Raw genomic sequence first — 22,978 nt, forward strand, 5'->3', positions numbered from 1 at the left:
TGTGTTTGTCCGTGAAGTGTTATTTCAAGGTGTGTGCATGAATGCATGATCTCGAGAGTGGCTCAAAAATCTCAGCAGACCATGAAAGCTGATTTGGCGAGTCCACTCAGTTGGTCTTTTTTTTCTTCTAATCTTGTCAGCTCCTCCTTGCCGGCAGGGGCTTTGGCAGTGCATGTCCCTTAAATTGTAGATACAATACACTAAACCTGCATAATTCACATTTCATTGTTGTCGAGATGCTTTTGATGCGAGGCAATTACAGCATTCCAGATTTAAGGATAGATGTGCACTCATGCATCAGATGACTGATTTTCACGTGCATGTTAAATATAGTGAGCGAGGAGGAATACAATAGTAGCAAACCATTAGTGGATTATTTCAAGTTATCTTTCCGTTGTCTGTATAGGCTCTGATCAACAGGGTAGTCATTGAGTGGGAATGGATGACAGCCGTGTGTACCTCTACCCATCTGGGGAAAGGTTTTACAAAGTGTGGCATATCGAGTCTCACCACAGAGAACAAAACAGAGTTGGGGCCTCCCTTACTTATTTAAAAACTGCTCAGCTGACTGTTTGTTCTCATTTCCTACAAACTAAAACAATAAATATAAATTTTGCCTTTAAATGTAACTCAAGTTATCTTAACAAATATGGCAAAAAAAACAAAAATTTTTTGTCAAGCTGCAGCACCTTCTGTGAAGTCTTATACTGACTCTAATTTTGATTACAACTAACTGGCTAGGTTTCAAACTAAAGTTTTAATACTGGTTTATTACTAACTGCAGGATTTTTCTCTACTTTTCAAAAAACTATTTAGACCCACTCTTTGAATGCTTGTGCAAATCTGCTCTTACGGTCGAGTCAACATTTTCTTTAATTCCTCAGTGAGTAAGGGTACATAACAAAAACTGAATTTTAAGACTTGTTAAATGTCTGAAATTGAGGAGGAAAATACTTATGTAGACTATTTAGCATTAGCGGATGCATTGGCCTAATCACTGACCGTATAACAACCAGGTAACCATCCGCGAGTAAGGTAAAGGAACATGTGTGGTACAAATGTAAAAATGCAATTATACGTGATTGATTATATACTTTTTGGGGTTTAATTGACGCGTTAACACTGACAGCTTTACAGGGGAACTGCACTTTTTGGGGAATTTTGCCAATCGTTCACAATCATTATGAAAGACATGAGGACAGATGTATTTTGTTAATGCCTTCTAAATATTAGATAAACGTAAATAAAAGTCTGCTTACAACGAAGCCAATGGGAGGTCCTTTATTCCGCCCATGAAACCCAATAAAAAACATCCAAAAAGTGCCAACAATGCTGAATTTACTTTTAATAACTTTAATTTTAACCAAGTATTAGTGATATTGTTATTATAAGCGCTAACGCATACAAACTACTTATAGCGGCGCCGTGATCACAAGCTTGTGTGCCTATGTTTTAATCATCAAGTGGTAAGGTGCTTCCTCATTTCCTTTCCCCATGAAAGTTTATTATAAATCATAAATCATGTATCTCACCTGGATAGTAGAATGACGAGGACGTATACCCACATGTTGGTGCACTTTGACAGCTTATTTAGACCGGGAATGGCGAGAACGACACAAAAAAGACGCTTGGTTTCAACCCCCTTTTCTTCCTGAGGATTATAAATCATTGTTTATCTAAAACAGGAATATAACAAGATTCTATCAGTTCGCATCCTAATGACAGCAGACATTGCACAGTAAGTGATGTTTTATTATGTTTGTTGCCTCTCATGAAGTCTGCAGTGGGTAGTAATCAGTGATGTGGTGGGTAAAAAAAGCGAACATTGTGATGTGTTTTTTAAATGAATGCACAACGTATGCTTAAAATTAGAAAAATACGTAAATATTAAACGTTATTATAAATGTGCCTGTTACTACATCACATTTATATAAGACCTCAATGGAGGTGTTTGGATGTTTTAAGGGCTTTTTAGGCAGGATAGAGCGACTCCCTTATGCTCCATTGTAAGCAGATTTGATCGCATTTATTTACTATTTAGAATGCATAAATAAAAGAAAAACATGCGTTCTTGTCTTACATAAGGATTGTTAATGATAGATGATAAAAATTCCAAAAACAGTGCAGTTCCCCTTTAATTAAATCTACAAGGAGGTGATGTAGCGTTGGGTTGGTCTGTCAGTTAGTTTTATTTAGTTGGCAACATAACTCAAAAAGTTATGAAACGTTCAGAAAAATGTTTGAAATGGGATAGCAATGGGAGCAAGTGAATAGATTTTGGGCTCATTCAAATAATTTCTACCACAGTACGTTACTTTACAAGCCTCTACTTCTATGTGTGTCTATGCTAGCAGACTTGCCTCCTCCCACAGAGACAAACAAACTAAATGACTGACAGAGAGGGTTTACTTCGTTTCTTTCATTCCGTTATAGACGACTCAAAAGGTTTTGGGCACCTTTTGATAAAACTTTCAGGAAATGTCAGAAATGGTAATAAGAAAGAATTGATTACATTTTGGGAGTGATCCGGATCAATGTCTGTGTTCAGAATTGCTTTACTATTAGGGGGTAGTAACAAATCTGCCTTCCTCAAAATAAGCCAAACGTGCCTGGTCAGGAAAAAACCCCAACTTGTCTTTTCTCCTAATTTCCATTCTTTAATCTGGTTTTTAATTTTGTTATTGCAGAGTGCTTCATGGATCATCATCATAATAAATTCACTCAAATGCAAGAGGTTGCAATCTGAAAGTATACAGTTCAATGCTGATCCGAATTAGGATTGTCTAGCCTTGGAGGAGGTCCAAGTGCTGCTGCTGACAATTCAAGTGTCTCAACAGGGAGATACGAGCGCATATTTCCTGTCATTGTAGTGTGGCGGGGACATAATGTGACAGATGTGTGACAGCAGATGTTTTCACCACAGAACACACATGATACATTTAAGGGATCACTTTCATACATAGTCATGAACAACAGCAGTCGATACAGTGTGATGCCTGAAAGAGCCCGCAGTCTCCACGCAGCTCTCTGTGTGTTCCTTTTCCAGTCTGTTGCGCAGAGGAAACACATACCAGAACAGATGTTTAATTGATTGGCTTCGGCTTGACAGTGTCATAAGTTATCTATGTTTGAGCAGAACGTGTGTAGTTTTCCTATCCCCTATCAGTGTTTTTGCTTGCAGAGGCATATCGGACATGGAACTGACTTGAGCGTTGGGCCGAGTGTTTTAGTTGGAGCATTAAAGGCCAGGTAAAACAAATGCTTTGGCTCTCGACCCCTGACTTTTTTTTTTGTGTGCGTCTTTAATGTACTTACTGTTTACCTGTCAGTGATCTCTCTCATGAGGCCTGACTGAGCAGATTGAACACTGTAAATAGCCCGAGAGGAGCCCAGGAGGCGGGGAAAACTCGCTCAGACATAGTCTTTAGCCACTGCACACACACTCACTGACGCACACACACTAAAAGTGTACAATTGTGGTCCTGCATGTCTGAAAGCCACATTTCAATGGTGAGGGAGGAATCCAACCTCTTAGTGTGGACACAAGTGTTCCAGTTCGCTTTATATGTGTGTTATTTTGGCCGTGGCGGTCTGCTTTCTCTCCCTCTATGTCAACGCCTCACACTTTTTAGCCAGATTTAGGAGACCATTCCTGTGTCTTCCGCTGCTGTCACTTTCATGTGCTTCAGAGTCTGCTCTCTTCACACACGCCGCCGTTCATTCATGGCAGAGAGCGTTTGCTCGCGAGGTCCGATAGTATTACCAGCATGTGACTGTGGGTAATCATTCGCCGTGCGTTGGCCGCAGCCCCTCTGTCTTTTTGGTTGTCAGCCTGTAGACACAGCGAGGAGTTTGGAAAACCACAGAGCCTCAATCCACCGGCTTTTGGCTTCACTGGCAAAACCTGCTTAAGGCTATGTCTACACTAAGCCAGATAACCCCTTAAACGAATAATTATTCAGCCTAAGCCCAGTTTCAGCCACACTAAACCATCGTTTAAGGTAACCCTCCTTGGATAATTTCTTACACGGGTAAGTGCGCCGTGTATTTCTTGACTCTCCGGCTCTTAGCTTTGTATGGACTCATTGATCGTTTACAAACTGAGTTCCGAGAGGAAGGGAAGTCCGAAAGACCGCGCCCCACACAGGAAGTGACGTCAGAAAAAACGCCCCACAGCCAGCTTCATAACAACCAGAGCTAACCACTGGAAAGATGGAGGCGAGTCATCCAGACATGCCCGTGTTTCTCCTTCTACATGTACAGACGCTTGTGGAAATCACACTTGAATACCTTAAGAGAAGAGAACGCGCGATTGCAGCTATTTCGGATACAACATATCTCAGACGGCAAGAGAACTTTCGAATGTCGAGGTCAGCTGTGATTCTACTTACCGAAAAACTTTGTCCATTTGTCAAAGGAGAGACAACAAAAATGTGGGCTCCCGTGGATGTGATAAAAAAAGGTAGCGTGTGCTTTGTATTACCTAGCCGTCGAGGGAAGACTATGGAAAACATCGAATGCATTTGGACTGGCAAAGCAGACTGTATCAGTTATTGTCCACCATGTATGTCGCAGACTCAACGTCCAGGTCCAGAGTACATAAAGTCACCAAAAACTAATGGACAATGAAGGTGAAGGCAAAAGAGAGAGGAGTGTCTTGACCAGATATCTACATCCCTAGTTTGATTGTTGTAAAATGTTCTTTATCACATTGTTTACGTGTCTAATAAAGATTTGATTAATTTATGATGGCTCAGGTGTGATTCACTACAATAGGGCCCCATAGCACACTGGATTCCAGTTCATTGAAATACCACAACACTGGATATTGTTCAGATAAGTTCAATCTAATTTAAGAACTTGCACACAAAACAACACTAGAGGTGACTAGGACGTGCGCATTTTCCGCGCATGCGTACTAGGTCGCATTGCACTGGAGGCGGTAGGGGGTCTTAAACGACCATTGAGTGTGTGTGGATAAGGTTAGGTGGGATTTACCCTGGATAACCTTAGACATAACGGGGCTTAAGACAAATGGTGCTGTGGGGTTTGTAACTGTGATATTATTGAATGACACCCCAGTAAACTGTGCACACATTACTAAGAGAGACATTTAGTTGATGTGTATGGACATTTATGTGCCCCTTTACACAATAGGATGTACTGCAGGGATATGCAACTAAATTGTTTTGGGGGCCACATTTCTGGAAATCTTACTATAAGACTTATTTGATATATTCCAGAGAACCAGATTCTATAGTTGACATTTGATTTTGGTCTGTTTATTTTGTCAGCATTACAGCAGCACTCTGCTGTTCTTTAAGAATCTGCTGCAAAACTGAACCGGTTTAGTTTAGTTTATTAAGGATCCCCATTAGTGTACTCTAGTGTTTTTCATCCTTTTTTGAGGCAAGAGAATATTTTTTTCATTAAAAAATCCGGAGGCACACCACCAGCAGAAAACGTTAAAAAATCAAACTCCACCAGGTCGTCGTGCCTTATTTTGAGTTTGTTGGTGTTTTCTTGTGTGTAGTGCTTAGTTCTTGTCTCGCGCTGTTATTTTGGTGGCCTCTCCTGTTTTGGTGAAGTTTTCCTGTAGCAGTTTCATGTCTTCCTTTGAGAGCTCTTCCCTGCACCTGCTTTGTGTTAGCAAGCAAGACTATTTAAGTTGTTGCTATCCTTCTTTGTGGGGACGTTGTTGATTGCCAAGTCATGTACGGATGTACTTTGTGGACGCCATCTCTGCTCCACACACTGCAAGTTTTTGCTGTCGTCCAGCATTCTGTTTCTGTTTACTTTGTAGCCAGTTCAGTTTTACTTTTGTTTTGCATAGCAATACCTATGCTTCAATGCCTTTTCCTTTCCCTTTTGTTCATTTTTGGTTTAAGCGTTACATACCTTTTTACCTTTTGCATATTGAGTTTACGACAAACCGTCCTCATCTCACCCGACACATTCCGACTTTTACAAAGCAATTAACTACTTGCTGCCACCTACTGACGTGGAGTATTACATGGTTACCCTGCCGAGCGCTACACAGCACAGATACTAAGGAACGGCACATTATTTGCAAATTATAATTATTGATTTGCAAAAATTAGGTGAAGTTGCATAATTTCCCACGGCACACCAGACAATATCTCCGCGGCACAGTGGTTGAAAAACACTGGTATACACAGCAGTGGAGACTATTCTTCCTGGGGTCCAGGCAAAAGACATCAGACAATCACAAAACAAAAGATTGCAATGCAGTACAACATGATCAATAATACAATTTTATAATACATTAATAGCAAAAACAAAAGACAATAACTTGGAGTTTACATAATAATGTTCATACCAAAGGTAAAAACAAGCAATATAAAAATAGATATATATTTTTTGCAAAAATAAAACAAAGAACCAATGGCCTACAATATACAGATTAGTGTACCAAAGAAATACAATATTCTAAGAAGTAACAAAAAAGTACCATAATGAATAAAATATAACAAAAAGTACATACTAAATCAAGATAATATCAATATAAAAACGATAACCAGAAACAAGAATAAATTTAAGCAAAAAATAAGTCAAAAGAAGATAAATGAACCAGTCCTGACATTGGGTACAATCTAGAATAATCTCTTTCCGCAATACTTCTCCTCTGTCTATTCTTTAAACCCACTCTGCTGATGATTGATACCAGATATTGTGGCAGTCGATTCCAGTAAGTGATTGCCCTATACATAAGTCTTTTTCAAAACATCAGTTTTTGGGTTTAAGTTGAATAGCCTAAAAGATGAAAAAGATAGTGCCTAAAATGGATCCTTGCGGAACACCGCCAGTCTAAAGGACGCCTCAGTTATGTGAACCATCAGTCAGGACCCCAGTGTTCTGTGTTTGCTAGCAATGTTAGAATGTCAATACAAGGATCTGCCAATGTGTGGACAGTCAGTCCAAGATCCTCTATACAACAGGAGCACTCCAGTGTTTTTAGGAATTTGCTGCAAAAATGTTTGTCTCCCAGGTTTTGAACTGCACTTGGGTGCCCATATGGTGTCATTCCCAGGCCGTGTTTGGCCCCCTGGCCGCCAGTTGATTAGCCTTGACGTACACTTCCAGTATCTTAGAAAAGTGAGTACACACTGCACATTTCAGTAAGCTTTTTATTATATATTCTCAATGGGACAATACTATAGAAATTAAACATGAATATACTAGTCTTGAATGTACAGTGTGTACAGTATAGGTTTACTGCTCAAAATAAGTCAACAAACTGTGATATAGACTATGTTCACACTGCAGATCAATTCTGATTTGTTTGCCCATATGTGACATGTATCAGATTTTTTTTATGTCAATGTGAAGGACACAATTACGAATTTTTTAAAATCCAACTCAGCCCATTTTCGGGTCCTAAATGGCTGTCAAAGTGTACCAACTTGTCGGAATACCTACTCAGACTTCTTCTGTTCAGGTGAGATGCTTGATTTATGATCTAGAATAAACTTACAGTGAGCAAGGAAGCAAGGAAGCAGCTGACCACTCGGTAAAGATCACGGTGCCGCTATAAATAGTTAATCTGCTTTAGCGCTTAAAATAACAATATCACTAATACTTGGTTAATAATCAAGTCACGAAATATAAATGGATTTATTGATTGATTAAAACTTTTATTAGTAGATTGCACAGTTCAGTACATATTCCGTACAATTGACCACTCACCCGAATAAGTTTTTCAACTTGTTTAAGTCGGGGTCCACGTAATCAATTCATGGTACAATTATATACTATCATCATAATACAGTCATCACACAAGTTAATCATCAGGGTATATACATTGAATCATTTACATTATCTACAATCCGGGGGTGGGATGAGGAGGGTTTGGTTGATAACAGCACTTCAGTCATCAACAATTGCATCATCAGAGAAATGGGCATTGAAACAGTGTAGACTTGGTAGGATATGTACAGCGAGCAGAGAGCATAGTGAGTTCAGATAGCATAAGAACAAGTATATACATTAGAAATACATTTGATTATTTACATTTGGTTATTTACAATCCGGGGAGGTGGGATGTGGAAGGGGGAGGTGTTGTTTTAGTCAATCAATCAATCAATCAATGTTTATTTATATAGCCCTAAATCACAAGTGTCTCAAAGGGCTGTACAAGCCACAACGACATCCTCGGTGTCGAGTGGGTCTGACATAATATTGTGAAAGTCCAACACATCAGCGAAAGTCCAGTCCATGGTGGGGCCAGCGGGAACCATCCCGAGTGGAGACGGGTCAGCAGCGTAGAGATGTCCCCATCCGATGGACAGGCTAGCGGTCCACCCCGGGTTTGGAGCAGAGTAGAAAAGAAAAGAAAAGAAACGGCAGATCAACTGGTCTAAAAAGGGAGTCTATTTAAAGGCTAGAGTATACAAATGAGTTTTAAGATGAGACTTAAATGCTTCTACTGAGGTAGCATCTCTAACTTTTACCGGGAGGGCATTCCATAGTATTGGAGCCCGAATAGAAAACGCTCTATAGCCCGCAGACTTTTTTTGGGCTCTGGGAATCACTAATAAGCCGGAGTTCTTTGAACGCAGATTTCTTGCCGGGACATATGGTACAATACAATCGTCAAGATAGGCAGGAGCTTGACCGTGTAGTATTTTATACGTAAGTAGTAAAACCTTAAAGTCGCATCTTAGGTGCACAGGAAGCCAGTGCAAGTGAGCCAGTATAGGCGTAATATGATCAAACTTTCTTGTTTTTGTCAAAAGTCTAGCAGCCGCATTTTGTACCATCTGTAATCTTTTAATGCTAGACATAGGGAGGCCCGAAAATAATACGTTACAGTAATCGAGACGAGATGTAACGAACGCATGGATAATGATCTCAGCATCGCTTGTGGACAAAATGGAACGAATTTTAGCGATATTACGGAGATGAAAGAAGGCCGTTTTAGTAACACTCTTAATGTGTGACTCAAACGAGAGAGTTGGGTCGAAGATAATACCCAGATTCTTTACCGAGTCGCCTTGTTTAATTGTTTGGTTGTCAAATGTTAAGGTGGTATTATTAAATAGATGTTGGTGTTGAGCAGGACCGATAATCAGCATTTCCGTTTTCTTAGCGTTGAGTTGCAAAAAGTTAGCGGACATCCATTGTTTAATTTCATTAAGACACGCCTCCAGGTGACTACAATCCGGCGTGTTGGTCAGCTTTAGGGGCGAGTAGTGCGGTTTTGAAGGAGGATAGAGATGCACTTTCTTTTACACCTGTTGGGAGTGCATTCCTTATTGATGTGGCATAGAAGGAGAATGAGTTTAGAAGAGTATTGTTTGCGCTTTTTGAATGGCTATTTGTTAGATTTTATGGGCGAAATAATTGAGCTCCCATAGGCTCAGATGTATGCAGACCACATTAAAAAAATCCATTCATCGTCATGTCTTTCATTATGATTGTGAACGATAGGCAAAATTCCCCAAAAAAGTGAATTTCCCCTTTAATTTACTATGGCAAACAAGTTGGTAAAAAAAAAAAATGGTGACTGCGGTTGAACAAAGCCTTTGACGTGTGACACCATGTGCTCATGCGGGTCAGTTCAGGGACCCGTCCCGTTCACTTTAGAAATACTATTTTTGTTTGTGATGTGATATTGTGACTATATAAAAATGTTGATTTAACAAAAAATGTGAATTAGGTATTATACACTGCAGTGTAAATATAGCTTTATTGTCTAAACACAAGTGAATATACTTCACCGAATAGTCCAAAGTGTGAATATTGAGTGTGACCACCATTGTTATCGAGCACGCCCTTAATCCTTTTAGGCATTGAATTCCTGTTGTTAGAATCCTCGTCCACTACTCCATGATGACATCATTGTTAGAGCTGGCATATGTTACACATCTTGCGCTCCTCCATCTTCCACTGCTTGTGGAAGCCTCACAAATGTTCTACTCAATTTGGTTCAGGAGTTGAGGAAACCTACTTTGCTACTCCATTACGTTCGGCTTCCTTAAAAAGGCACTTGTCATCCTGGAGGTGGGTTTGGGCTCCTTATGTCAAAAAACTGCAATGACAACTAGTTTTAAATAGAGATGTCCGATAATGGCTTTTTTGCCGATATCCGATATTCCGATATTGTCCAACTCTTAATTACCGATTTCGATATCAACCGATATATACAGTCGTGGAATTAACACATGATTATGCCTAATTTTGTTGTGATGCCCCGCTGGATGTATTAAACAATGTAACAAGGTTTTCCAAAATAAATCAACTCAAGTTATGGAAAAAAATGCCAGCATGGCACTGCCATTTTTATTATTGAAGTCACAAAGTGCATTATTTTTTTTAACATGCCTCAAAACAGCAGCTTGGAATTTGGGACATGCTCTCCCTGAGAGAGCATGAGGAGGTTTAGGTGGGTGTTGTATATTGTAGCGTCCCGGAAGAGTTAGTGCTACAAGGGGTTCTGGGTATTTGTTCTGTTGTGTTTATGTTGTGTTACGGTGCGGATGTTTTTCCGAAATTTGTTTGTCATTCTTGTTTGGTGTGGGTTCACAGTGTGGCGCATATTTGTAACAGTGTTAAAGTTGTTTATACGGCCACACTCAGTGTGACCTGTATGGCTGTTGACCAAGTATGCATGGCATTCACTTGTGTGTATGAAAAGCCGTAGATATTATGTGATTGGGTCGGCATGCAAAGGCAGTGCCTTTAAGGTTTATTGGCGCTCTGTACTTCTCCCTATGTCCGTGTACCACTGCGTACAGCGGCGTTTTAAAAAGTCATAAATTTTACTTTTTGAAACCGATACAGATAATTTCCCATATCACATTTTAAAGCATTTATCGGCCGATAATATCGGCAGTCCGATATTATAGGACATCTCTAGTTTTAAACTCTATTTTCTATAGTATTGTCCCTCTAATAAAATGTGAAGTGCATATTCACTTTTTAATTTGAATGGCTTCATTAGAATGTGCAGATAAAGTCTCAGCTGATATATGTATAGTTACTGTATGTGTACATTTAATGTTGTTAATTAATGATGGCTTGCAAAGTGAGTTTTTACTGAAATTCTTGAATACTGTTTTAAATGAAGCATACATGTTTTGTTTTTTTAACCACAAGAAAAGAAGGAACAAGGAACATTGCAATAAAACTTGATTTGAAATTAAATAAAAGCAAGTAAACTTAACTTAAAAAAAATGCGTCCAAGCCTACTGGCTAATTATCTAATTTATACGGCTGCGATCAGACCACAACTAATTCTCCTCAATCAATTATTTTTGATTCATGTCGTCCAGTCATAGTAGCGAACTTACAGCCCACATAAAGTTACTTTCATAAAAGTTTATGCACAGTGATAAAAACGTTCTATAACTTGGTCTTGATTTAAGTTATTGCCTCAGTTTTGTACCTTGTCATCTAGTCTATACTTTTCCACTGAGCTCATTTATTGGAGTTCTGCTGTACATCTACATTAATTGCTAATGTCGGTGAAGTGCTCTCCAGCCAAAAGTCGTTTGTCATTCTATCATTATGTACTTTTCCTCTAGTCAGCGTTCAAACCCCAACTGAATGCTGAACTCTTGCGGGTATTTGTTGTCTTTATGCAGGTAGTTGAATTCCACCCCTCAAGTTTATTTAATTGTGTTAGTTAGCCCGTTGTTGCTTATTTTCCCTCTGTTCTCTGTGGTCCACTTAATGCTCAACGCTCAATTCAAACCACGTATCCCTACACTCCCGCCCAGCATTCTGCTGAGAGACCCCAGCAGCTGGCAGAAATAAACATAATGAGTTTTTCAGCGCCGTAACAGCACTCAGAGCCCATTTGAATTATAGAGATGTGAGCAAATTAAGTTGGACTTGGGGCTGTTTTCCAGCAACATGCTCCTTATTGTGAGTCAAGCTTCATGTGCATAACTACACCTTGCAGTGATGCTACATAAAAAAGTATCACTTGAATTTGTGATATTTTTAATACAGCATGGATTAAGGGACCTCTAAATTCCGGGTATTTTTCAATTTTGTTGATATATCCTGAAAACATTCCTAACACATGGACCAAGCTGATCGTCGTACACTGCGACAACTGAAAATTAAGATAAAGCCCTTAAGTAACTTTCTTAACCTGCCATGCAAATTTAAAAATAAGTTAACCACTGTTACTATCTGCTAATAAAAATAGCAAGAGTTGGTCTTAACTTTAACGTCAAATTAAGAAGACTTATGTCAACACTTGTAAATGTCATTCACGGGTAGAAAGAAGTTTACCACTGCAAAACAAAACACTGTACTTATCTATGATGGTTTTCGCCTCTTCTGACTTATACATGTTACAATGTTGGATAGCCGTGTTAAACAATGCCAAAGTGTCAAATCATAAATGTATTTTAGTTTTGAGCTTGCACACAGTTTTGGATGTCTCCGAACAATGTGTTTTGCAGCAGGCCGTTTGTGACATCACAGTTTGACGGACGTACTTATGTGGGCATTATGGTATCTTTTGTTGGCCAGCATCCCCCCTGTCTTCTCTTATTATGTCTCGTTTCATGCCCTCCCGTCTGCTCTGATGTCTAAAAATCAAATACTTCCACAGTTATTTGTCGACAACTTTTTAAACAGGACTGTTTTGTCAACATGGACCAAGTACAAGTACAAAGTTGGATTTGTCGCTAAGCTCTGTCGAAAAAGCGACAGAAATTGCAACATTAGTACTTAGTTTGAGGAAACCCAAAATAGGTAGGATAATTATTTTCAACGAATCTTGGCATGGGTCCATTAACACGGACGTGAGACATGCAGTGTCTTAAATGTTTTTTTATGTGGCTCTGTATTGACCCGAGAAAGTGCAGGTGTACCTAATATTGTGACCAATGAATCTATATAATTTTTAAAAAATATATTTGTAAACGTTTTTTGTAAAAAAAAATAGCCCATAACAAAACTAAATAATGATAAATAATGATACTTTTAGAGAGTGTGGGGCATGTTATCATTTGCAGTCTAAGAACGCCTCCACAAACGGACATCTTGCAGACAGACTCAAAAAAGGGGTTATAATATTTCAAAATGTATGCAAATCATAACCAAAACATATTATCTAGACTGAAATGAAGTGTTTTATGTAGATTAAAATCATTATAGGTCCCTCTGTTGAGACACATGCTTTTTTTGGAATCTTTGCTGCAAAAAAGGGAAAGAACAAGCAGAACTTTGCCGATTTTACCCTCACTGAACTGAGGTCTTATGAACTATGCAGACATCTTGCGTGATATGCTTTTTCGGGGACGTATGATGATTTTAATCTACATTTAAAACACTTCCTTGTGGTCTAGATAATATGTATTGGCTATGCTGGGGTGTAAATATTGCTCCACAGTCATATTTATTACCTTCTTTCTGCTCATGTCTGCAAGATGTTTGTGTGCAAAGGCGTTCCCAGATTGCAAATGAAAACAAACCCCACCCTCTCCAAAAGTATCATAATTTATCTTTTAAAAATGTACACTGTTGAAATATATATCTTTCCACTCGCAGTTGAAAAATAAATTCCACACTTCTCTTTTGTATTAGTAAATCTGTACAAGAGATATGGGCATCTACATCAACAATATGATTTGCCTGAGTGGCTGGACAGGACATGTTAGGAAAAATAAACTTCATAAACATTATACAGATTTACCTGGTCACAACATTAGGTACACATCGAGTCAGACTCTGCATTAAAAAAAAAGCTAAGTTTGGCAGCATTTATATCGCAGCATGTCGCATGTCTGTGTTATGCGCATGCCACAATTAGATGAAAAGAATACTTTATCCTATGTTTTTGTGTTTCCTTAAACTGGCCTTGTACAGAACTCCTCCCCCTCTGGCTGAGAGCTTTACTTGTCCAAATAAGTACGTCCATCTCACTGTGACGTCACAATTTAGTTAAACTTGAAAACACAGCTTTCAGATGTATCCAAACTGCGTGCATGCTCACGCCAAAATACATAAACATTATGATTTGCTGCTTTAACATTACCACGAGTATCCAACATTGTAACTATCAGTGGTGGGCCGACATTATTTACTTTCCCTAAATATCTAAAATTATTTATATCCTCTTCATGTCATATTATGCTCCTTCCACTGCTGGTGTATTTAGTTTTAGTTTGTATCCAATCAGAATCCAGCTAGCTTATGTTGCCATGCTGTACCAAATCTGCCAGAGGCTTTCAGAATCAACTATGCGGCCGTCTGTGCACTGTAAGTGAACGGAGACATAGAGGTGATCGACAGTTGCGATAGCCAATCAGATCACAAGTTGTTGACAGTAGCCTATCTAGGTAGCCTGATGTTAACGAGACTGTGATTGGATACTCACTTGTCACTCCAAAGTGAGTATCCAATCACAAGTTTCAATTTAGCAGGAAGCGGGAAGTGTTGCGCGGTAGCCAGACCGGGATAGCAGAGAAGGAGAACAACACGTTGATTAGGTGGCAGATATATATTTAAGGATATTTAAAGAGAAACTACATCTTGTGAGACAATGTCGGCCAACCCCGGAAGCTAGCTCAGCTGTTCTGGCGATGAAATGGGGAACGGCGTCGAGTAGGTCCTATTAATTAATTTCACTTTTAATATGTTTTTTGCAATTTTAATTGTGACAGTACCACATAAGATATGTTTTAATTGCTGATGCGTTTTAATTGATTTTTAAATGCGCCAGAAAATAACCCGTTTTGTACACTGTTGATGTGATCCAATGTAAATGTGTTTCTGTATAGTATTTCTCCAGCAATGGTCATGTGGTGACATCAATTATGGTATTTTGAGAGGTAATCTTTGAAGTCGGACTTCACTGAAGGCCTAGGTGGGAAACGCACGGCCCGCCACTGGTAACTATGTTAAGTCAGAATAGAACAGGGGTCGGCAACCTTTACCACTCAAAGAGCCATTTTGGAAAGTTTCACAAATGAAAGAAAACAATGGGAGCCGCAAAAAATTTTTGAAAATTTAAAATGAAAAACACTGCATACAAAGCTTAAATTTCTTTGCGCTATGTTAACCAGGGGTCTCTGACACACGCACCGGCACGCAATTAAATATGGAAATTTTATGTTAGTGCGGCCCGCAACTTTTAATTGAATAGCGCTTGATAGCGTCTTTCTTGTCAACCCTCTCAATTTTCCGGGAGACTCCCGAATTTCAGGACGTGCTGGCACTGCTTTTAGCGCCCTCTACAGTCTGCCCAAACAGCGTACCTGCTTGGCCGCATGTAGAATGCAGCTTTTGCTTGCCCACGTAAGTGCCAGCAAGGCATACTTGTTCAACAGCCACACAGCTTACACTGACGGTAGTTGTACAAAAACAACTTTAACACTGTTACGTTACAAATATGCGCCACACTTTGAACCCACACCAAAAAAGAATGATGTGTGGGGGGGTTTGGTGGTAGCGGGGGTGTATAATGTAGACCGGAAGAGTTAGGGCTGCATGGGATTCTGGGTATTTGTTGTGTTGTGTTTATGTTGTGTTACGGTGCGGATGTTCTCCAGAAATGTTTTTGTCATTCTTTTTTGGTGTGAGTTCACAGTGTGGCGCATATTTGTAACGTAACAGTGTTAAAGTTGTTTTTGTACGACTACCGTCAGTGTAAGCTGTGTGGCTGTTGAGCTAGTATGCTTTGCTGTCTCCTACGTGTGCAAGTAAAAGCAACATATAACATGTGGCCGAGCTGTCATGTGGCCGAGCTGTCATGCTGTTTGTAAATGCTAAAGAGGACAATTAATGCAGTGCCATTAGGGCACGCCCTTGATTAAGTCATTAGAGTGAAAATAGGATAATATTTGCCCTGGGAGATTTCTAGGAGAGACAGTCTCCTGGGAAAATCGGGGGGGTCGTTAAGTATACTGGGAAAACCGGGAGGGTCGGCAAGTATGCAGCTGAGCCGCATCAGAGTGGTCAAAGAGCCGCATGCGGCTCCAGAAGCCGCGGGTTGCCGACCCCTGGAATAGAAGAACATCATCAAAGGTCCGCTAATTCCCAAATTGTGTGGTGTCAGTGGCCTTCCCCTGGAAGGAAATGCCAGTTGTCAACTAATTTCACTACTTTTTGTCCTAAATCTCACTAATATTACATGACAAAAAGCCCCAACAAGTGCACCGATTAACATTAGCTAGTGGTAGTAATGTCCACCACAAATCCACCTCGCCGTGCAGGAAGTGTGTCAGTGCTGGGAGTCCTTACAGACTTTCCAGGGAATAGACGGCTGGATGGAGTTGACTAAAGCAGTCAGAGGTGGATATCCTTCGCTGCATGAACTGAGTGTGATACCTAATAATTTTCTACCGCTGGAGTAATACCGCAGTAGTATGATGTGAAAACCTGCCCGCAGTCAAAACCACAACGCATCTGTCAGTGAAAGGAGAGAGGGTGCAGCAGCAGCAGTTATTACTTAGCTCTATTTGTCGGTAAAACAAAAAGTACTAACGACTGATTATTACTTCATACAGAGCAGCTTTTCTTTAAGCCATATTGACTGTATTAAACGTTATACAAGCAAAACAATGATTTCCTGCCCTGTAGGAGCTCTGGCATTCCTATTGCCTCATTTGCGGTTAACGCGTGGGTTCGTGGCTTGTTCATTCATACGTTACTCATCATTTACACTGCATGTGCCTGCATGTACGTTCCTGCTAATCACTGTATGTGCATGCCAACCACTTTACATTCAAGCACCAAAAGAATTCAAAAACTTAGGGGGGATGGCTTCTAAAATACTCTCCAACTGCCCTGCGGATAAAGAAACCTTAAAGGGAAACTATGTTGATTTTAATCTACATTTAAAACTAGATAATATGTATTAGATATGCTTTGGTGTAATATTGCGTAGATTTTGCTCCACAGTCACTTTCATAACCGCTGTTTAAAAAAGTGCTTCCGGCTCACTGTGACGTCACAACGTAGCTAGACTGCAAAACCCTGCGGATACGGGCATCCAAAACTGCATGCGAGCTCACGCCAAAATGCGTGAACTTTATCATTTGACGCTTTGGCGTTGTTTAACATAAGTATATAACATTGTAGGGTTGTACAGTATACCGGTATTAGTATAGTACCGCGATACTAATGAATCATATTCGGTACTATACCGCCTCTGAAAAGTACCGGTCCGCCACCCCCCCGCACCCCTGTCGTTGTCACACTGGTTTACGAGCAGACAGGCATGTTCGGCAGCGCACAGTCACTGAGTACTTATATACAGACAATGTGTGTAGACAGAAAAGGGAGAACGGACACATTTTTGCTTAAAAACTAACAATAAAGGTGAAGTTATAACACTGAAACACCCACCGGAAGAGGTGCTTTAAGACATGGCTAGCTAGCTAGCGGCTAAAGTTCAGCCGCATTCGGCAGTGTTTTAGCTACTTCTAAATCATTAATCCTCGCCTCTATGGCGACAAATAAAGTACGTTTCTTCCAAGTATCATCCCTTCAGGACGAGGAATAGCTAAAAATGTTTCACTACACACCGTAGCTCACTAGCGTCAAAATGTCAACAAATGCCATTGGTGGATCTACTCTTAACATTCACTGTAATGATACCAAGTACAGGAGCGTATCTAGTCCATACTACCATGATTACGTAGATATTTTTTGGCATCACATCTTCTTTCGTTTAAAAAAAATGTATATTAGGTTTATAAACTCAGGACTTTGAATATGACCAATGTATGATCCTGTAACTACTTGGTATCGGATTGATACCCAAATTTTTGGTATATATGTTGTAGGGTTGTACGGTATACCGGTAATAGTACAGTACAGCGATACTAATGAATCATATTCGGTAGTATTGATCTACAGAGTACACCTAACATCCACTGTAATGATACCAAGTACAGTAGCGTATCTAGTCAATACTACTATGATTACGTCAATATTTTTTAACATCACAACATCTTATTAAAATATATATTATGTTTATAAACTCAGGAAATATGTCCCTGAGGACTTTGAATATGACCAATGTATGATCCTGTAACTACTTGGTATCGGATTGATACCCAAATTTGTGGTATCATCCACAACTAATGTAAAGCATCCAAACAACAGAATAATAAGTGATTATTACATTTTAACAGAAGTGTAGATAGAACATGTTAAAAGAGAAAGTAAGCAGATATTAACAGTAAATGAACAAGTAGATTAATAATTCATTTTCTACCACTTGTCCTTAATAATGTTGACAAAATAATAGAATGATAAATGACACCATATGTTACTGCATATGTCAGCAGACTAATTAGAAGCCTTTGTTTTTTTACTTACTAATAAAAGACAAGTTGTCTAGTATGTTCACTATTTTATTTAAGGACAAACTTAATAATAATAATACCTGAGATTTATATAGCGCTTTTCTAAGTACCCAAAGTCGCTTTACATGTTAAAAACCCATCATTCATTCACACCTGGTGGTGGTAAGCTACTTTCGTAGCCACAGCTGCCCTGGGGTAGACTGACGGAAGCGTGGCTGCCAATTTGCGCCTACGGCCCCTCCGACCACCACCTATCATTCATTCAACATTCATTCACCGGTGTGAGCGGCACCGGGGGCAAGGGTGAAGTGTCCTGCCCAAGGACACAACGGCATGGTAAGAGGCGGGGAGCGAACCTGCAGCCCTAACTTGCAATAAGAAACATATGTTTAATGTACCCTGAGATTTTTTGTTAAAAATAAAGCCAATATTGCATTTTTTTGTGGTCCCCGTTATTTAGAAAAGTATCGAAAAGTACCGCAAATTTTTTTTGCTACCGTTACCAAAATATTGGTATCGGGACGACACTATAACATTGTAACAACATTTAAGTCAAAAAAGACTAAATTCATTGCAGGTCCCCTTTATTAGGGGTTTTATTTTTGCATAGTGAAACAATAGCTTTTTTCATACAGACATTCTGCAAAATTGGAACCCATCCATCCATCCATTTTCTACCGCTTGTCCCTTTCGGGATTGTGGGGGGTGCTGGAGCCTATCTCAGCTGCATTTGGGCGGAAGGCGGGGTACACCCTGGACAACCGTAATGCACCTATTCAATTGTGTATTTTATACTGAGTCCAGGGCATAGAATCCCGCTGTCCCATAAATATACATGTGACAACGTTTCATGCTGCATAGTGTCTACGCCAGGGGCCGGCCCTGAGCTCTGTTTGGCCTCTCCTTAGAAAGGGAGACAGTTCCAAGTTTGACTCTGACACTTCATTCCCAGTCGGTGCTGCCCTCACTGATCAGTGATACTGGAGTAATTGGTGGAAAAAGCTGGCTTTGTGAATGGGGCCTTTCAACAGTGAATGTAGTTAGTTAAAAAAAACGTGATGTAAAGATCTGGATGCGTCAAGAAAATACCACACACTGTGCCTCAGTGGCTTCTACTTTGCTAGTTTGCACATCACAGGTGGTTGCTGACATTTGAGCGCGGCCTAAATAACACAACACGCAAATCAGGTGCACAGAAAAATTGCGTCAATTCTGGAGTGCCGATAAAAGCTGCGACAAACATGTTTGGCTTAAGCAAGCGCACAGCACTAAAGTAAAGTTAAAGTTAAAGTACCAATGATTGTCACACACACACTAGGTGTGACGAAATTATTCTCTGCATTTGACCCATCACCCTTGATCACCCCTTGGGAGGTGAGGGGAGTAGTGGGCAGCAGCGGTGGCCGCGCCCGGGAATCATTTTTCGTGATTTAACCCCCAATTCCAATCCTTAATGCAGAGTGCCAAGCAGGGAGGTAATGGGTCCCATTTTTATAGTCTTTGGTATGACTCGGCCGGGGTTTGAACTCACAACTTACCGATCTCAGGGCGGACAGTTTTGATCAGCTTCCCCTGCTATCCCTCTTTTTCTCTCCCTTTGTTTTTTCTTGTCCACCGGGTGTCATAAGCAGTGACCCCCCCCTATGATACATTGGCAGCCCACACTTTTTGCGTAGTTTGACATGTATGCTAGCACCTATCTACGTAAGCACCTGTAATCAGCAGCACATGTGCATGAATCAGAGCCCTAATGAAGGCCAGTCCATTATTTATTTCCCGTGGCCCTGTCGCCTGGCCTGTCAATGCACCTGTGTACACACACACACACACACACACACACACACACACACACGCACACACACACAGACACACACACACGCCATCTGTCCGTAATGGCCATTCCTTTTAGTACTGCATAGCGCTACAGTCCCCCGAGTGGTCATTAGACGAGTGAGGCAAGGAGACCCTCGTTTTCGGCACATTTTTTGGAACACGTTCTTTTTGGCTGTGCTCAGGGATGAGGGTCAGCACAGGGTTCACCAATAATGCTAAAATAGCAGTAGCACACAAAAAAATTGTATTACTGCATTATGACGTGCTTTTGTTGAAATGTCATGTGAATACCAAATAACGCTTTCTTGGATCAGTCCCTTTAATTGAAGGTTATTATGGTCACCAAAGTTTCTCTCTGGCTGCTTTTGCAACGATGGTCAGCTCCACTACTCCCTTTATATCCGCAACACTTAGTTTGTTGGCTTTCTGGCCCTTCTCAAATCCCCTCCGCTGGCTCCCACTAATCCCCGACAACGGTGGAAGGACATGGCCCAAAACGGGGTGCGGTTGCGAGTGTCGGTTGGCAGTTCCGAGAATAAGGAAAAAGGCGTCTCAAATGTCTTACACTAACATTGCAACTTCTAGAATAAGGACCAGTGAAAAAATAAAGTGATATCCAACAAAAAGCCAAGTCTTACAAATGTTAGTAAGGATTCAATGATCTTTGTTGTCACTGGTTGATGTGACATAACAGTATGCGTGAAAGCTATCAAAACAATCTACGCTTGTCTGTATTGAATTGGTTTTGATTTGGGAAACAATTTCTGCCCTAGAAAATGATTTGTTCCATGTAACGCATAGTTTTCATACAAGTGTAAAAATAAGTTAACCACTGTTTTATGTAACACTACACACTTGCAAACAAGTGAGTCTTATAACATTTTAATTTGTTCAGTCCAGGGGCCCCCGCAATAAATGTTTTAATGGCTTGCCGCACATTCTACAAATTCCATCCATCCATCCATTTTCTACCGCTTGTCCCTCTCGGGGTCGCAGGGTTGGCCGGAGACTATACCAGCTGCATCCGGACAGAAGGCGGGGTACGGGTTTGATGTGTTGGAGTGCAATGTTTTTTTGTATCCTTCCTCGCGTAATGTTTGCAGATTTGGTGCCAATAGCATGTGGAAAGTCTTTGTCTGAAACAGTGAATAAGTCCCAATCGATTTTCGCCATGTTTGTTTACCGGTACATTGCGCTCAGGGGAAGTTTACGAAATTAGTTTGAGAAAAGGAGCGCTTAATTTGCTCACCCTAAACAACCTACAGTATAGGTAATCTCGCCTCTTTGAAGCGTATTTTTGTTGTTGTTTTTTAATGGGTCATTAGGGCTATTTTTTATGTTATCAGATTTACTGGTGTGCTGTCATAATTCCTCATATCGTCACAATATTTATCTGTACAATATTTATCATGCAACCATACTCTGTGAAAGAGGTTAAATCTTTTTTTTCCTCAAAAAGTCAAATTCTGGATTGTACAACCTCCAAGATGTTTGACTTTATGGGATAGGATTTTGGCATTTTCAGCAGCGTTGTAAACCAAACATTCATGTTGCTGGAAAAAGGTCCACTAGGGATTTTTGATATCTTTCTTTTTTCCCTACTAAATGTTGTCAAATCTAAAGATGAAATGTGTTCTATATGCTCCATTTGTTACATACTTTATAGAAGTATGTGCAAATGCTTTTATTTGTATTCTTTTGCAAAGCTCCAGATACATTAGACAAAGGATGAATGTAATATTGATGGGTGTTTGTTTGTTTTTTGCAGGGAACTGAATGGCAACAATCTCACACGCATCACCAAGAGTGACTTTGCTGGGCTCAAATACATCAGAGTTCTGTAAGTTCCTCATTCCATGTTGCTTTTTTAAAATGGCATTCCTTCATATTGAGAGCTGTGTCAACGTCTTCTTGGGTCACCACACGTTTTTGGATTGGTTTATCTAATAAAATCCCCATTAGCTGCTGCAATAGCAGCCGCTATTCTTTCCAGGGTGTAGAATTTCAGAAATGTGTTTATATACAATATAGGCCAAAAGTTTGGACACACCTTCTCATTCAATGCGTTTTCTTTATTTTCATGACTATTTACATTGTAGATTGTCACTGAAGGCATCACAACTATGAATGAACACATGTGGAGTTATGTACTTAACACAAAAAGGTGAAATAACTGAAAACATATTTTGTACTGTAGTTTCTTCAAACTAGCAACCCTTTGCTCTGATTACTGCTTTGCACACTCTTGGCATTCTCTCGGTGAGCTTCAAGAGGTAGTTACCTGAAATAGTTTTCACTTCCTAGGTGTGCTTAAAGCTCATCAAGAGAATGCCAAGAGTGTGCAAAGCAGTATTCAGAGCAAAAGGTGGCTATTTTGAAGAAACCAGAACATAAAACATGCTTTTAGTTATTTCACCTTTTTTTGTTAAGTACATAACTCCACATGTGTTCATTCATAGTTTTGATGCCTTCAGTGACAATCTACAATGTAAATAGTCATGAAAATGAACAAAACGCGTTGAATCAGAAGGTGTGTCCAAAGTTTTGGCCTGTACTGTATGTGTAAAGGAAATACACACATTCATACATGACAAATAACACCACATTCAAAATGAAACAACAGCTCCACATTAATAACATACAATTATTAAGATCGTATAGGATCACAAAATAGCCATAAAGATAAAGTATTGTTGGCAAAACTAAAGGTACAGATTATTTGCGCAGAATCCAGTTGAAAACCAAAAATAGACCTAAAATGAAATAATTCTTCTTCTGTAAACATATAAAGTCCTAATCTTTTTTCAAAAACTTAGTGACCTTATTCCCCCAATCAAATATGAGGAATA

At 39.8% G+C, this 22,978-nt stretch overlaps 1 protein-coding gene across 1 annotated transcript in view; it reads left to right on the plus strand.

Annotated features, from left to right (window-relative positions):
* slit1a (slit homolog 1a (Drosophila)) overlaps window positions 1-22,978 on the plus strand; it is a 317,948-nt gene that overhangs the window by 12,943 nt on the left and 282,027 nt on the right. Inside the window, 1 exon segment of the mRNA XM_062058155.1 lies at window positions 21,898-21,969. Within this exon segment, the coding sequence (XP_061914139.1) occupies window positions 21,898-21,969 (72 nt within the window).

The sequence above is a fragment of the Entelurus aequoreus genome, linkage group LG09 (genome assembly GCF_033978785.1).
Source record: "Entelurus aequoreus isolate RoL-2023_Sb linkage group LG09, RoL_Eaeq_v1.1, whole genome shotgun sequence".
NCBI classification, from domain to species: domain Eukaryota; kingdom Metazoa; phylum Chordata; class Actinopteri; order Syngnathiformes; family Syngnathidae; genus Entelurus; species Entelurus aequoreus.